The 17,306-nt window shown below is 40.0% G+C and overlaps 2 protein-coding genes across 2 annotated transcripts; both read right to left on the reverse strand.

Annotated features, from left to right (window-relative positions):
- Positions 1–3,757: 3,757 nt before the first annotated feature.
- LOC104437560 (probable folate-biopterin transporter 6) lies at positions 3,758–7,836 on the reverse strand. Its single transcript, XM_010050530.3, is given in 4 exon segments — positions 3,758–4,651; positions 6,593–6,697; positions 7,096–7,316; positions 7,319–7,836. Coding segments are annotated over 4 exon segments (1,587 nt in total). The 5' UTR covers positions 7,770–7,836; the 3' UTR covers positions 3,758–3,841.
- Positions 7,837–12,027: 4,191 nt separating this feature from the next.
- LOC104437561 (probable phospholipid hydroperoxide glutathione peroxidase) lies at positions 12,028–15,627 on the reverse strand. Its single transcript, XM_010050531.3, has 6 exons — positions 15,177–15,627; positions 14,526–14,602; positions 14,384–14,445; positions 13,063–13,181; positions 12,812–12,979; positions 12,028–12,366 (listed from the first exon to the last, which is right to left on the reverse strand). Exons 1-6 carry the CDS (start codon positions 15,462–15,464, stop codon positions 12,337–12,339), a joined length of 744 nt encoding a protein of 247 aa, XP_010048833.2. The 5' UTR covers positions 15,465–15,627; the 3' UTR covers positions 12,028–12,336.
- Between the last annotated feature and the right edge of the window lie 1,679 nt (positions 15,628–17,306).

Genomic DNA, 17,306 nt, shown 5'->3' on the forward strand with positions numbered 1-17,306 from the left:
CCTTCTTCTTTTATTCGGCTCCCTTCCACTCGTCCTGACTTGTTGTCTTTATGAGTGTAAGTTTTTGGTGTCGAGCCTCTTGTATATTTTGGTTATTAGCTTATATATTCTTACCTTACCAAAAAAAAAAATAATAATAATAATGGACAACACAGGTACATCATAAATGAGAGTATAATAACTAAGGTATGATCAATGTCGTCTATAAATGTATGTACAAATATATCCTAGTTTGATATTGTGATGCTGCCAAGTGAGGAAATTACATGTTATGCAGAAGGAGGCATAAGCTTCTAGTACATCTATAATACCGGAGAAAAGAATGTGAATGAGAAAATGTTTTAAGCATTACTTACTGGAGTTGAAACTATAAGTGGGTACAGATTCTTCTCGGCAAAGTAAGTAACTTCATGTGGAGTTCCTTTAAGTGGAATCTGATAAAAAGTAAATGATCCCTGGCATCATAAGCAAGAAGGTTAACTAGCATTTTAGTAAGGAATACCTTTTGTACTGGCCAATAGTTGTCATAGCTTGAATTAGATGGCACTTGACAAATTTTTAGAACACCTTGGAATGTCGAAACATTTTAGAGGTAAAAAAAAGGAAGAGATTCTGAACTTGATATTGCACATAATCAGCCTGCAAAACGCTATGCGTTAACCTATGAGGTCACATATATGAGCCCACGATTACATTTTACATTATGGAAAACAGTGACGGCAACAATTGATCCATCACATAACTGCATAAAAGTTAGCACAGGTAGATGCTCTAGACAAAATAAAAACTTGAAGATGAAACCTATGATGAGCCACGTAACAGCAATAACTTTAAGAATATTATTAGTTTGTTGCACCAGAGGAAGAGAAGCCTCCAGACTTCATCCATAAAAGTTGAAACAGAAAAAGTAATAGACCTATCAAATAGTTTACTCTTATGAAAAAAAAAAAATCTGTCAAAGTTGGAAGACAAAATGATGGAAGGAAAATTTACTTGGACAACCTAAATGCCAGTTTATGCCAGTCCAAAGTAGCAATTATTCATCTTTGATAAAACTCATTAACATGAAACAGTAGACCAAATTCAAGCTAATTTCTCTAGTATGCACATACACAGGGTTAGAGACGAGATAAATCGCATCAGTTAAGAAAAGAATTAACCAATTCCATCAAGAGGCAGTTCATCTCTAGTAACTTGCAAAGATCCAAGTAGAAAGAACATCCAAAAGGGAAAATAATATTGCCACAACTCAATTTCTGGAGACAGCAAACAATCACCTGTCTCAACCCAAAACTTAAAATCTGTAGACTTATTTATAAACCCACACTTACATTTGTAAATTTCTGTCAAACTTCAAGAAGTATAGAGTATTTAATCAAAGAATGCAACTCACAGAGACGGCAAAAATGGCCTTCTAAACTTCCAATCCCTATTTTCACAGGCAAATATTGTTCCCACCATACGCCAAACTTACAAAGAGAGAATTTGAAAACCAACAAGAAAAGCAAAGAAAACGAAGACCTAGAACCACAGACTCCAACAAGGGAAGAACCCAAGCGCGAAAAATTCCATAACTTGAGGGCCAAATCCATCTTGTTCTGTCTCTTGAGCTCGATGAAGGCATTCAAAAGATCGGATTTTAAGAGCCAAGCGACGCTCATGCCAAGGACGTGGTTCAACCCAAGAGTGGATTTGGCTAGCTTGAGGATATCACCGGCATTGCTTAAGGACTAACCTGCTCTTGCAAAGTAGACAGATCAGAACCCACACCGTTCCAGAACCAGGTTGAACACCAGCTACATTCGGAGCACCTGGAGGAAACAGATCCAGAACGACACCGAGAGACCTTCCTTGTTCAAGAGCGAGATCAGATCGAGAGGAACCCTAGAATGCAAGGAGCAAAGAAGAGGGCGACGGCGAAATCGACGAGACAATGTAGTCGTTGATAGCGGCAGCGGCGGCGGCAAGTTCGGTGGTGGTGGAGTCGAAACTCTTATGTTGACCTGATATTTATATATATAAGTTAATAAGAAGTGAAGAGTCTTGTTTCGTGTTTGGGTTTGCGTGAAGTGAAGAGTGTGAAGACTGAAGAGTGAAGAGTGTTTGAGTTAAGGACTTTGGGTGAGAGGCCAATGATGTGTTCGGGCCAAACATTGTTTTGACCCTAACCGACCCGGAACATATTTGTTTTCTCGTTTCATTATAATTATCCAAATAATTTTAAGACTCGAAACATGTACTCAACTTGTTTCGTGTTCGGGTTGAGTCGGGTTGGATCGGGTTTTTGGACACCCCTAGTACTTGGGTGTTGGGAAGTGGAAAGTAAGGACATGCTTCTTATATATTTGCTAAGAAATATCATAAATTGATTTCTAAATATAAATAAATTTCATATCCTTATTTATGGATAAATTTCTGAGTAAAAATACATGTTTTAATATGATATAAAGTTTATCCTTCCTAAGCATCGGTGGGGGCGCAGGTGGATAGAGAGCGATGGATGGGGGTGGGCGAACGATGAGGGGGTGAGCAAACGATGAGCAAACGAGTGGGTAGACGACATACATCTAATGGGCAACGGCAAGCGAGCAAGCTGCAGGCGGCAATGGGCAGGGTAAGGGGTGGTGGCAACTGGGCAATCAACCAGTAGCGACGGTGAGCAATTAGAAGAATTTTTATTTTTATTTTTATTCTAGAAATAAAAAAGTAGAAAATATTTACTTTTCAATTATATTTTAAATCTATTTGTGAACAAAAAAAATAATTTCAGAAATAGAAAAATGATAATTAAATAAATTTATCTTCCACAAATTAAACTTGTTTCTAGAATAGAAACATAATTCTTGAATAGAAATAAAATGGTCATTAAGCGTATCTTAACACGCTCATATCCAATTCTAGTCAACTCCGCACAGCATCAATTGCAACTCCATGATGCCAACTGCCCTTTTCGGCCTCCGGCCATGATTCTCGCGTCCAAGGTCGTGGAGGAAACAAAATCGAAAAAGAAACCTCGACTCAGTCAACTTAGATCTAATTTCGTCACGTTTAGGTAAATTTTGGAGACTCCTTCATCCATCTCATTGGAAACGCGACGATGATTCTAAATCAGCTAAAAAGGACGGAAAAGACGACAAAATGCAGCTGGAGCCGGGGGGTCAGGGAAAGAAAGGGAGAGAGGTGCAGCTGGCTGGGTCCCATGACGCGTTTGCGCAATGGAAAAGAGGGAAGATCGAATGACGTATATGCCCCTCTCTTGGTCAACGAAAGCTCAAAAGGGGGCACCAGGTCACGCATTTAGTCCAAAATAGTTATAAATTCTAAAATAGTAATAAATTTATTTATTAAGTGATCGGTTTCATTGACTAGAGAACCGGTTTTCCCGATTAGATTCTCAATTCCTAGGTGAGATCGAATTGAATAGAAAATCAATCACCTCTAATTTCACGGGAGTCGGATCCCCCCACCCTAGGAGCTCCCAGGTTGAGTTTGCAATGAACCTTGCGAGACCGAATCCCGCAAGTCAAAATGGACTATCCTTTGTTTCGGAACTTAGTTCGTGGATAATGGGTATTTCAGGCCAAATGCCAAGAAAAAGAAGAAAAAAAACGAAATTAATCTCGCTTAAAGCACATGAATATGAGAATATTGAAATTATCTTCTACTTCAGAGAATCTCACGTTTTCTCCAGCACTAAAGCATAAGATGCCAAACCCTAGAGTTGGACAACCAAGAAAAAGAGAGCCTTTCATCTTATTCAATGATATGCAACGAAATTTTTTTAAAATTTATATCAATTAATGTAATAGATGCCTCGATGTCTGTACAAAATCGATTAGTGTTAAACCTCGCTTTTCTCACTCATAGGAACAAGTTGTAACCCTTCATGGCGGTGGTGGTGGTGGCCGTCGTCGTCATCGTCGTCGGCGTCTTTGCCATTCTCGTGTCCTCTCTTATTGCTCAACGCGCCGGAGGCAACGATGACGTCGGACTGCTCCGCCTCCGGGACCAGAAAGATCAGGCCCAGCGTGGCGAGCCGCAGCACGTTCCTTATCAGGAGGGCCAGCCACAGGTTACTGAAGTCCGTCCTGGTGACGTGCATCAGGTTAAGCACCAGCCCTCCTCCCATCTTGGAGCTCAGGAACCCTAGGCTGTCGATACACATGAGCAGCGCGAAGAACATCCCCTCGATCCCGAGAGGGCACAGCTTGGTGCTGAGCACGATCATCGGCATCCACCGGATCCGGCTCACGACCCGCGACACGCACTCCTCCGCGATGACGAAGAACGAGTCGGGCACCCCGAGCGCCAGGTTCCACCGCCGGACGAAGATGAGGTCGAGCATCCCGGTGACGCCGTACAGCAACTGCACGGAGAACAGGAGCTTCCGGAACGAGCAGTCCTTCAGGTTCTTCTGGTAGATGAGGACGCCGACCATGGAGGCGAGCGCGCCGATGGCGTGGACCATGCCGACGAACTCCTGGGAGAAGGCGGGGCCGGCTTTCGGGTCGGTGTACCAGTAGAACTGGCCTTCGTGCGTGCTGATGTTGAGAGAGAAGGACAGGTACATGTAGAGAGATGGCTTCCATACTTGGGGGAGTTTTATCGTTTCGTACATGCCTCTCACCGCCGCTCCTATTTTCTCCGTCGCCTGGACATTGATCATAGTCAATACCTTGAGAAAGAAAATCTGTATAATGCAATGTTTTGATATCTAGTGATCTTTTTTTTTCAAACTTTTGAGTTTACTCTCATTTGATATGCAATGAATGAGTCAGAATGCTTGGTTCGTTGATTTAACCTTAATGCACCTCATGAAATGTCTTTCTTGGATTTCGATGCTTATGCGCAAATTACGTTGCAAGGTTAAATCAAAGTAGGTCTTTCTATAGATAATAATAATAATAATAATAATAATAATAATAATAATAATAATAATAAAGCGTCTTAATGTACCACAAGGTAGATAACTCAAATGAGAATTGGCAGTCCAAATATAAACCGATAAAAAAGTGGAACATCACTCCAATTTAGATTGGTAATTTCATATAACGGTTAGTAAATTTTAAGTGCCGGTGAGGTTATGCAAATAATATTTGATAAGTTAAGACAAAAATCATTAAACCTACAAACTATTAAAAAGGTTAATGACTTCGTCGGAAAGTAACCAGCAAATTACATTTAAAAAAAAAAAAAAAAAAAAAAAGTCGCCGGTCGTTTATCTTACCACCAGCCTTTTTCGATATTTACAATGGCAACTATTGAGTTTACCACCCAAAAACCCAAATCCTACCCCAGAGAATTATATTTAAAAAAAAAAAAACACACCGAATACTACAATTATGCTATTATAGATGGAAGCTATCATGTAGTAAACATCTTTTGTAGATCAAATAAAGAAAGAATATGTTTTGGTAGCTAACGTCAATCACGATTGATAAGATTTTTGTTCATATTAACAGACAATGACATTTAGCCAGTCAAACTATAATCTAAAACTTCCTCGAGAGTCGAGACTAGAGCATCATATAATCTACACGCCATTCCTCTTGGGTGTCTATCAAAGCGTCACATGACAGATTAATTTTTCTGTAGTTTTATGTATATTATTGTCGCTCGCATCATCTTCGCACATTAACACGATCAAAAGCATATGAGTTACTGAAAACAACCCAGATAGAGACCCTGAGATACGGTGGTCAAGTCACAGGATTAGTTCGTAAGATCTTCTGGCAAAATGAGATCGCTGGTCAGAGTCGCGGTGAATCCACCGGTGAAGATAACATCACCTTTTTTGTAATATTTCATTTAATTCAATCTATGCCAATCTCCTACTTCATCCATTAACTTTTTAATTAAGCAATTTAACCTAGAGGATCTCGAGAGAGATCACACGCTTTCTTTCAAGAATAATACAAGCTGGAGGTCACAGTAACACAGGGAAGGTTATAGATAGAAAAATGGAGCTATAGCAGTCAACAATGGAATCATTTTTATCTAGCAAATGATATAATTTTAAGTAAAATAAAGGAACTGTTTCTGAGGCAGGCTACTTCTGGGGTTGTAACCTTTGATGGCAAAAATATTATAGATCTGTTAGTAGTTAACATATGTTGCCATCCTGTTCCAAAAAAAAAAAAACAGATGTTGCCATCGCGTATTTACATCACCTGTCCCACTAATCTGGTGAATTTTGCTAAGGACGCTCTAACCGAAGTTACCTAAATACCCTCGTTGACCCTGACCCCGGAAGAAAAGTTGATTTGAACGTCCAAACCTTCACGCTATGCACTTCTCCGATTCGGATCGGTTGCTGTCATTATGTCAACGAAACCCCAGATGAGGTCTGAGTAAATAAACATCCACTTGATATTCTTTAGGGCTAAATTAGCTAAAGCCGAGCTCCAAGGGTCACACCCAGTTGAGCTATAAAATAGAGAGGCCTGAAGTGAATAATTTAATGGTTTTTTTGGTATGGCCCAGATATAAATTAGGGTCAGTTTATAGCACGAATAGCTACGCAAAAAATAGATAAAAATATAACCATGAGAAACGCGTTGCAAAATGAAATAAATAGAAAAATGATGCTGACCTTTTTCTTCTTCTCGGAATTTAGAACGTCTGTTCTCACTTCATGAATTACAAAACCAAGAACTATCAACAAGGCTGGCGGAATTGCTAATACACCCAGAGCTCCCTGCAAATGCCCACAAAAATTACATTATCCACATATAATTACTAGCAATTTCCCAAAGAACAGAGTAGTTTCTTGCAAAATGTGAGATTGATTACCACGCGCACTTGCTTAAAGTTTCTTTACTGAAGGCTAAAAAGCCAGTAATTCTATTTATCTTTTGTTGATAAAAGCATAGAGTTTTAAGAAACTCTATGAGGCAAGAGATATGATTACATGTAGCTAAATTTGACTGTGAGTGGTCAATCTTTTCTTTCACGTGTAGGGCCAAGAAAACCCCGTTTGTCCAAGATCTAGTTAATTGATAGTCTAAGCAATTTAATAGAAAAGGCCAGCTAATTTGACCATGCTAAGCTTTTAAAGGGAAAAAAAATAAAATAAAAGAGAAACTTTGACCTGACCTGAGCTCCGATGTGGTGAACGAAGAAACCGCTGGTGGAGTACCCGATCAATGCTCCGGCCGACGAGCACAACCCACAGAGGCTCTGCATGTCCGGCGCCAGCGCCGCCATCTTGATGCTGTTGTGCGCCACGCACGCATCAATCGTCACGTCGGCAATGGCCAGGGAAGCCGTCAGCCCCGTCAGGAATGTCAGCGCCAGAGGCACCAGCAGCTTCCCCCAGCTGCCACTGCCATCGCCGAGGCCACCCCGAGAACCCCCGAGGCGACGAAGTAGGGCCTCCGGCGGTAGCCCATCACGGGGAAGACGTCGGTGAGGAGGCCCCAGAGGGGCTTCATGATCCAGGGGATGTAATAGAAACCGATGTAGAGCTGGACGGCGGAGGGCTGGACTCGCTGGACGTCCTTCCAGTAGTAGTCGGAGACGACCTTGAAGAAGGAGCCGGCGAAGCCCTGGTTGAGGCCGTACACGACGAAGACGCCGAGGACGAAGGTCGGGTTGAGGTTGTCGGACAGCATCCGGAGCCATTGGATGGGCTCGAGGAGGAGCGAGAGGAGGCGGTTCTTGGAAGCTTTCGGTTGGAAGTAGGTGGCGGCTGATGGCGGCAGCGGCGGAGGCTTGTGGTGGTCGGAGAGGGAGTCTTGGACCAGCTTCTCGGTTTCTAGGGAACCCATTGCGGAGGTTTCAGGGAGAAAGAGAGAGAGTTTTCATAGGGAAATGTTGACTATTGGGAGAGATATTGATGCCAGTGCAAGGTTTGAGATGCAAAACTGAATTCTTTAATCAATAAAGAGGTTGAACTTAGGGAGGTTCCTTTCCTTCTCGATACAGACATACATACGTACATATATAAACAATTTCACATATATGCAAAGTTATTCGTGGGAGAGTAATAAAATACCTACTAGGGTTCGGACGTGCATTGTGCTTCGTGCATCTGAATACAATTTGTGGGAATAATTTTTTTTGGCATAAGCTACACGTCTCCGATTGATTTGAAATCAAATAAATAAAGTTGGTTCAAGGATCACCCTGCTCTTTATATGAGTTCTCCTCTCGAATTTTGACTTGTATAAATTCATATGGGTCTAGATTTATTTTGATATATATAGTAATCACTCACTAATACTTGCTCCTTTCTACATGTGAAGGAGGGATTTGGAGGATTTGTCGAAAAGAATTGAAAAGTAGTTTATATTTGTATATGAAAAGCACGAGAGGAAAAATGGTCTAACTATCCATCTCTCAAAAGAGATATCGATATTTATGTAAAGTAGGGATGGGCACGGCACGTACCAAGACTAGGGGATCGCATTCCTCGTCCTTGCCACTGCCCCGTGCCTCGCAAATGGTGGGGTGGGGTATATCATCACAAGCCTATGTCCCGTGCAGGAAAACTTTTATTAGTTGTTTAGAATTACACGTTAAAAACATATAAATAATTTAAAAAAATTATATAACAATTATCAACCACGCTACTTTATGCTTATTCTATATAATTGGTTATTGAAAGGATCGCGATCTTGTGAGCACGACTCTACTTATTTACACTAATTTTTAGTAGTGCTCGCTAAATAATATATATGTTTCGTTTATATTTGTTCACCGTATCTTAGAATGAGATATGATCTAATCATTTATATTATAATATGATGCTTGCAATTAATATGTATTGATAATTTGTTAGCACAGGTGAGGACTGATGAGTGTTATTTATTATCATGTCTGAGTGACTCATCGATGACGTCGAATTCGGAGAAAATGAGAAAAAAAAATCATTTCTTGAGCTTGGAACTTGGAAAGTGGAGAGGAACTCCTCCCCCCCAATTTTCAAGGACGAGAGGACAGTTGGTACAACATAATCAAATGCAACCACCACTTTAAAAAAGGGAAAGATTCTGTATTTCAACTCTCGAAGAATGTCCAAAATTTAATATCTGTAAATAAACAGAAAACTGTGTTGATCGTCGAGAGATTTGCATCGGTAAGAAAAAAGAAAAGAAAAAGAAAAAAAAAGGAGAAGAAGATAATAACATAAATAGTTCCTCAATTTTAATGATCCATAAACTTATTATATCTACGGACTAAATTGAATACATACTAAAAATTTAAAAAATAACATTGCACAGTAGGCTAAAATTTAAGAACTATATTTAACAAATTAAAAGTTTTAACTATAAACCATTTATGTCATTTGTTTTTTCAAGATGTGCTCATCGCCACAAAATATTAAAAGAGGTCAGCTCTGATTGGCGATGATAGCTTGCCATCGTATTTGTAATGCGATTGGCAGTATCTTGAAAGATTTTGTATGTCAACACTTGAAGAATGTCCAAAATCATGTAAATAAATAGAAAACTATGTTGATCGTCGAGAGATTTGCATCGGTAAGAAAAGGAGAAAATAAAAAATAAAAGAAGAAGAAGAAGATAATAACACAAATAGTTCCTCAATTTTAATGATCCATAGACTTATTATATTTACAGACTAAATTGAATATATACTAAAAATTCAAAAAACAACATTGCACATTAAGTTAAAATTCAAGAACTACATTTAACATAATAAAGTTTATAAACTACGTTGCATATTAGATCAAGGTTCATGAACCATTTATATCATTTGTTTAAAAACAAAAACTCTATAGAAATTTTTTCAAGATGTGCTCATCACCGCAAAATATTAAAAGAGGGCGGCTCTAATTGGCGTTGGCAACTTGCCATCATTACCGTATTTGTAATGCGATTGGCAGTATCTTGAAAGATTTTGTATGTCAACACTTAAAGAATGTCCAAAATTCGATATCTGTAAATAAATTGAAAACTCTAGTGATCGTCAAGAGATTTGCATTGGTAGGAAAAGAAGAAAAAAATTAAAAAAAGAAGAAGAAGAAGATAATAACACAAATAGTTCATCAATTTTAATGATTCATAAACTTATTATATTCTATAGACTAAATTGAATATATACTAAAAATTCAAAAAACAACATTGCACATTAGATTAAAATTCAAGAACTATATTTAACAAATTAAAAGTTTATAAACTACATTGCACATTAGATCAAGATTCATGAACCATTTATGTCATTTGTTTAAAGATAAAATAAAATAAAAAAACTCTATGGAAAGTTGTTCAAGATGTGCTCATCGCCACAAAATATTTAAAGAGGGCGGCTCTGATTGGCATTGGCTTGCCCTTATTACCGTATTTGAAAAGTGCCAAAAAAGTCCTAAACCTTTTGCCTTTGTACGATTTAGTCCTAAACATTTTTTTGTTGCCGATTTAGTCCTAAACCTTTTAAGTTGTGTCAATTCAGTCCTTTTGGCCGGATTTTGCTGACTGGACGCCGGCCGGCTGACGTGGCCTAATCGGCGCTGATGTGGACAATTTTTAATAATATTTTAATTTTTTTAAAATTTTTTTCTTTTTATTTTTATTTTGTCTTTTTCCTCCGGCCGGTCGCGAGGTCCGGCGACCGGCCGAGGCCACCGCCGGCGAGGGCGAGGTCGGGCGAGGTTCGCCCTCGTCGGATCTGGCGAGGCGAGCCTCGCCCATGGACGGCGAGGGCCGGCGAGGCTAGACCTCGCCGAGATCCGGCGAGGGCGAGCCTTGCCCATGGCCGCCTCGCCGGATCAGGCCATGGGCGAGGCTCGCCCATGGCTGATCTCGGCGAGGTCGGGCGAGGCTCGCCCTCGTCGGATCGGCAAGGCGAGGCTCGCCCATGGTCGGCGAGGGCCGGCGAGGCTCGCCTCGCGGATCCGGCCATGGGCGAGCCTCGCCCCGCCGGCGGTGGCCTCGGCCGGTCGCCGGACCTCGGCAACCGGCCGGAGGAAAAAGACAAAAATAAAAAATAAAAAGAAAAAAAATATTAAAAATATTAAAATATTATTAAAAATTATTCACGTCGCGCCGATTAGGCCACGCCAACCGGCCAGCATCCATTAGCAAAAATCCGCCAAAATTGGCCGGAAAGGACTGAATTGGCACAACTTAAAAATGTTTAGGACTGAATCGGCACCAAAAAAAGGTTTAGGACTAAATCGGCACAAAGACAAAAGATTTAGGACTTTTTTGACACTTTTCCCTTTGATTTTGTATATCAACACTTGAATGTCCAAAATCCGTTATTTGTCAATAAACGGAAAACTATGTTGATCGTCGAGAGATTTGCATCGGTAGGAAAAAGGAGAAAAAAAAAATAAAAAAAGAAGAAGATAATAACACAAATAGTTCCTCAATTTTAATGATTCATAAACTTATTATATTCTACAAACTAAATTGAATATATACTAAAAATTCAAAAAACAACATTACACATTAAGTTAAAATTCAAGACCAACATTTAACAAATTAAAAATGTATAAACTATATTGCACATTAGATCAAGGTTCATGAACCATTTATGTCATTTGTTTAAAAGGAAAAAAAAACTTTATAAAAAGATTTTCAAGATGTGCTCATTGCCGCAAAATATTAAAAGAGGGCGGCTCTTGATAGGCGTTGGCAGCTTGCCATCGTTACCATATTTGTAATGCGATTGGCAGCATCTTGAAAGAAGATTAGAGAGCTGATCCGTGAAGAAATGTCAAATCGATCTTAAGCCGCCTGAACCATTACGCTTGACTCAGCATCATGAATGTATCGCGAGTAAGAACAGAAAAGTCGGTAATGGATCGTGCCATGATCCTAGATTTCCAAGACCCCGACAGGGTCAATGCACTACACCAAATCAGACCCCGTTGTCAAGTCTCGAGCATCTTTCTCACTACTATGGAAGGGACCATAAGCACTCGCCGCAACTCGAGTCTCTTTCTACTCGCGCATCAACCGAACTTTCAGGTCTATGCACACGGGGTCGAGAGCCGACTCTTTAAAACTTCTTGCCTTTTCCCCGGCATCCTAATGTAGAAAGAGATGCAGTCTCTAGGAAAAGGTTGAATGCAAAGCGGCAGTTCAATTGCTAGACTAAATCCAGTACCGTACATCCTTAGGCTGTACAGAGACTCAAACGTAAGTACATGCTACATGGCTTACCCGTCTGGCGGATATCGATTTTACAGCATTCATATTCATACGATGTAAGAGCACTAAAGGCAATTGTAGATGAACGAACAACCCACTAACTCCAGTTCAGCACGTCCAAATGTACGTCACAATTACATGTTAATAGTAAAGGAGAGGTGCCGCACAACCTTTAACCCCGACTCGTTCAGTGAGAGATCCACCGTTGGAGAAGCAATCAAGCAGCAAGAAGCTTCTGAATGTCCTTCTGCAAGAAGACTCGAGAAAGTTAATTGAAAGAACTGCTCAAATCGTTCTGAGGCTTGCTCTTCAAAAGATTATGTGCACCAAAGTCTTTTGTTAGCTGTTTCTTCTAGAATTATTGAACGTGACATATAGACCCCCTTTCTGGTGAATGGGAGGTGTAAAAACTTATCATTGTCGGTGACCCAGGGGAATTAGTGCATTGAGAACACACTGAAGTTACAATGAACATACAAAACTCTGCCTCAGAAAGGGAAAGAATAGGGACCAGCTTTTTCTATGGGAACGGCATGGTGAACGATTACAAAAGCACACCAGATATACAGTCACACAACATACAAGACCGTAACCATCTCCATGCAGTCATGATAGCAAGCAATTGCCATACTTCAGAACATCGATTACTTAGGCATATCTCCGAACTTCACAAGTTAGCTTAAAAAACGTACCTCTATTTGAAAAGGAGACGTTGTTGGAGGATATCTCTCCACAACTTTGCCATTTTTGTCAACCAGAAACTTCTCAAAGTTCCACTTGACCAGTTCACCCAAAAAACCTCCTGCACTCGATTTCAGAAACTGATACACAGGAGCTGTACCTGGTCCATTAACATCAACCTGTTTCCAACAGACTTGAGCTTGGTTGTTCATTCCAGCCATCACTTAAAATAGAGGAAAGAATGTATGTGTGGAAGTCAAACCTTATCAAAAATCGGAAACTCTGCTTTAAACCTTGTACAAGCGAATTGTTTAATCTCAGGATTTGAACCAGGCTCCTGGCCACCAAATTGATTACAAGGAAAAGCCAGAATTTCAAAACCTGTAACATGGACAGCCCAAGGTGTTTCTTATCAATTTTAAAGATATAGAAAGAGGACTAACCAAATCCAAATCTGCATAGAAGATTCAAGCTATACATTAGATCAGAAGAAAAAGGTCGCCCACTCTTTCCATCCCAGCAAAGAAACAGCCATCCCACCCTTCCAGTAGAGGCAATAGGTCTCTCCCTCTCTATAGCTCTCTCCTTGAATCAAAGCAAAGAACTTATTTCACTCTCTAAGAAGTGGATCTCTTCCTGTCTCTCGGATATAGCAAAATATATAGCTCCCCCCCACCAAAAAAAAAAAAAAAAAAAAAAAAAAACTCCTTTCCTTTCATCAGTGGAGGTCTCCCACTGTTTCCATCCCAGCAAAGAAACAGCCATCCCACCCTTGCGGTAGAGGCAATAGGCCTCTCCCTCTCTATGTCTCTCTCCTTGCATCAAAACAAAGAACCCTTCCTTTTCATCAGTGGAGGTACATCTCTCTTTCTCTACCCCTATCACCCCATCCATTCATCCATCCATCCAGGATATACTACTCTCTCTCTCTCTCTCTCTCTCTCACTCGTACACACACACACAAAGGAAGCATCTCTAACTGTGCCCTTTGTAAATGTGCAAGAGTACCAAAAAGAAGATGTAACAAACATGATTGACAAAATATAACACCTGAAAATGGACTGGAAAAAACACTGATAAAAGTCCCACGGAAAAATAAAGGACAACTGATTTCTAGCACACTGTTACACTCAACCGCAGCAAAGACCATTGGACAATCCCTTTAGCAATCTGTGTAAGACCCAGTACCACAGGACAAACTAAACAAAGCTTGCTTGAGAAGATTAAATTCTGGTTGGAGCCCATATCATTAAAAAAACTATAAGTGAGAAGCATAATGATCGACGTGACTTGTTGTTAAGGGAAATTCAGCTCCTAATTAGATGGTCTTGAGAACTTGAACAGAACTTCCACTTGAATCTTTTGGCGTGTAGGACAGACAAAACTCCATTGATATTGTACATTTTCCGATGATTGGAAAAAGACACTGATATAATAAGGTGATTCACATCCTTTGCTGAATCATGATTTCATCTACTATATTTACAAATTAATGATCCCTCCTAGTTCAAAGATAGTAGTCTAACTTCAAACAGGAGAAGCTTTTAAGGAATTCTATAACTCTCCTCACAATCTCATCTCACCTTGAGTCTTGTACTTCTCATATACGTGCGAGAGCTCCTTGTAGTTTGATGTCGTTAAACCACTGAATCACAAGAAAATTCTTCAATGAGACTGTACATCTGATAAATTAAATCAGACAACTGAAGGAGATAAAGCAATTACCATTTCGAAGCTACGTTCACAATTAATAAGACTTTTCCCTTGAATTTGCTCAATGAAACATCATTCCTATCAATGTCCTGAACCGTGAAGAAAAATGTGTGCAGCAATTAGCAATTATCATGAATAAAGCAGCTTTACCCAAAATTCAGTATGTAAACCGAAAAATGAATAGTATAATAATGTCCACATAAATTACCGAAACATAGCAGGTGCCAAAACAACGAAGAATTTTTAGCCACAACAGCATGAATCTTAATTCTAAGGATTTGCATACCGTGGAGAATTTGCAAATTAGTTCAATTCATGAACAAAGAGCAAATAAGCGACCTCAACTCCAGCTTGATTTCTTTTAATCCAAATTGGAAGCACCAATGTTAAGTAGCTAAAATGTGCTTCCTCGTCATCCAAAAGTAACAATAAAACAGAGAAGATGCAAAAAAACAGTGTGGCGGCTGAGACAATTAAGATATATTTTTTTTTCTAATTTCCAAAGTAGCTTGGGCAAGCCATCAGAATTGCTTGATTCTACCGAAGATAAATAAATACATAAAAACACCGTATCTAAGTGAATTACAAAGTTCCCTGACGACCCAAAAAAGAAGATCTCTCCAAATACCAATTTCAGCTACACCCAGAAGAGAAATTCGATACCTTCACGCTGAAATCGTAGAGGGTCTTCTCAGTGGCAGCTCTAGCATAAACACCCGACGAGCGAGAACTGAAGCTGAGCCGCGACGAACTCGGAAGGGACGACGACGACAACCCATTAACGAGAAAAGCCGAATTACACGAACCGAGCGAGGATCGAACCGATGACGGCACGCGAAGAGCGGCCGGCGACCAAAGGGAGGTCGGAAAGGGGGAGTTCCCGTTCGTTCCGGCTCGACGGAAGCCGTACGAAGGGGCGGAGAAAGCGGCCGAGAAAGGGGCCGAGGCCATTCCTTCGGAGAGGGTTTGCCGAAATTGAGGTTTCGCGAGGGGAAGATCGATGGGAAGTTGCAGAGTGATCGATGGAGTGGGGAAGAAAGCGAAGCAGAAATGGCGAACGGCGAGGGGAAGGAGGAGGACGGTGGCTGGAATTTGTGGACTTTGGGCAGTGGGAGGTGTTGTTCCACGTGGTCAATTTTTTTGTACGGTGGGGTTTTTCCATTGTTCCACGTGGACATTGTGGCTGCAGACTTTTGGAAAAAGTCTTTAAAAAAAAATGCTAAAAACTTTAAGTCGAAGGAATTTTTCAAAATATAAATCATATTTGATAAATTCCATTCTAAAAATTTATGGTGAAATATTTTTGAGCAAAATAATATTTGAAGAAATTATATTTATAAAGAATTTTTATTATAAAAAAAAAAGAGTTAGCTTGTCAAGTGCAGCAACAGTGAAGCACAAGTGGCCATCATTTGAGGTTGCAAGATCTCAAATGGCGCTTAGAGACTATTGGTGAGGGCTGTCTGGGGTTAGATGACCCTTGGCGAGGGTCCCTCACGGAGGTCACCACGACCTAAATCGCATGGCCTCATGCAAAGGTCGTCACAACCTAGATTGCAGGTTGCCACGACCTAAATTGTGTGGAGGTCGCGTGGCCTCTCTCGGAGGTCGTTGCAACCCAAATCCCATGGAGATCGTGTGACCCAAATCGCACGCCCCTTGTACAAGTCCTGTGACCCTCGGCTAAGAGTGTGCATGGTTTAGGTGGGCAGTTCCCATCCTAGAATCGGAAACCGCCCACTAAAAATCGATTCTGAAAAATTGAAACCGAAAACCGCCCATTGGTTGTATGGATCTACCCAGTTCAGTTCCTAGGTGGATTCATGAAACCGGTCTCACCAAACATTAACTAAATATTGTCAATCTAGACTTGCGCAACCAAGATGAGGGAAACCAAAATTGGTAAAATAATATGAAAAAATACTGCGTGCTTAATAATGTTGCAAGGAACAAGTGGGCAAATTTGGTACTCTAGCATAAAAATGAGAATACACAAGAAAAAAGTCATCCTCATATCTTAGTCACGATTTGCTCATAATAACATTTTCTCGACGAAGATGCAATATTATGAATTCTCAAACTAACTTAAACTAACAATGCAACTTCTCATAATTCAACCACAAAAGTAAAGAAATTCTCTATCCACCTCAAGAATGTTGCCACCCTTCCAGTTGAGAAGCATCCAATGATTATGCAAATTAGGTAATACCATAATGTGAGCCCTAGACAAAGACAGTGAGAGCTTGAGCGATTTCGAGAGCGACGAGATGGAGAATTGAGAGAGAACGTGAATCCTAAATTTTAGACTTATTGATTTTGATTTTTTTCAATATTAAAAATTAATATATTATTATAATATAACCGATCCGTCTTGGTGGGTGAATCGCACGAAAACCGAAACCGAATTGATATCCACTGATTTCCATAAATCAAAATGCAATTGAGTTCTAAAATTTGCAAAAAAATGTAATCAAGTAGAGTTCAATTGAGTCATTCCGTTAATACCGTTAATTTATACTAATGAAAAATGTTGACATGGCTTATTTTAGTCATTTCTCTCTCCTACATGGCAATTAGGGCAAGAAAAATTGTTTAAGTCAATAAAACAACGTAGTTTTGGATACTGCTTACTTATCCAAAACAACTACGTCTCTTCCCTCCTATTTTTACATTCCAAAACATTTTCCTTCTGTTGAACCCTTCCCCTTGCATTTTCCTTATGTCCCTTCTTCCTTGTTCAAATTAACCCTTCCTTCATATGAACCCTAAGCCCTAAATCTAGACGCAGATCAT

Source organism: Eucalyptus grandis, chromosome 3 (genome assembly GCF_016545825.1).
Source record: "Eucalyptus grandis isolate ANBG69807.140 chromosome 3, ASM1654582v1, whole genome shotgun sequence".
Classification (NCBI taxonomy): Eukaryota; Viridiplantae; Streptophyta; class Magnoliopsida; order Myrtales; family Myrtaceae; genus Eucalyptus; species Eucalyptus grandis.

Bases quoted from the DNA above. Each gene is read 5' to 3' on its own strand.
- LOC104437561 (XM_010050531.3), bottom strand. From the start codon at position 15,464: ATGGCCTCGGCCCCTTTCTCGGCCGCTTTCTCCGCCCCTTCGTACGGC. The intron at 14,603-15,176 runs GTATCGAATTTC...TTCACGGTTCAG, and splicing joins TCTACGATTTCAGCGTGAAG to GACATTGATAGGAATGATGT. The intron at 12,980-13,062 runs GTTTGACTTCCA...TGTTGGAAACAG, and splicing joins AGTTTCCGATTTTTGATAAG to GTTGATGTTAATGGACCAGG.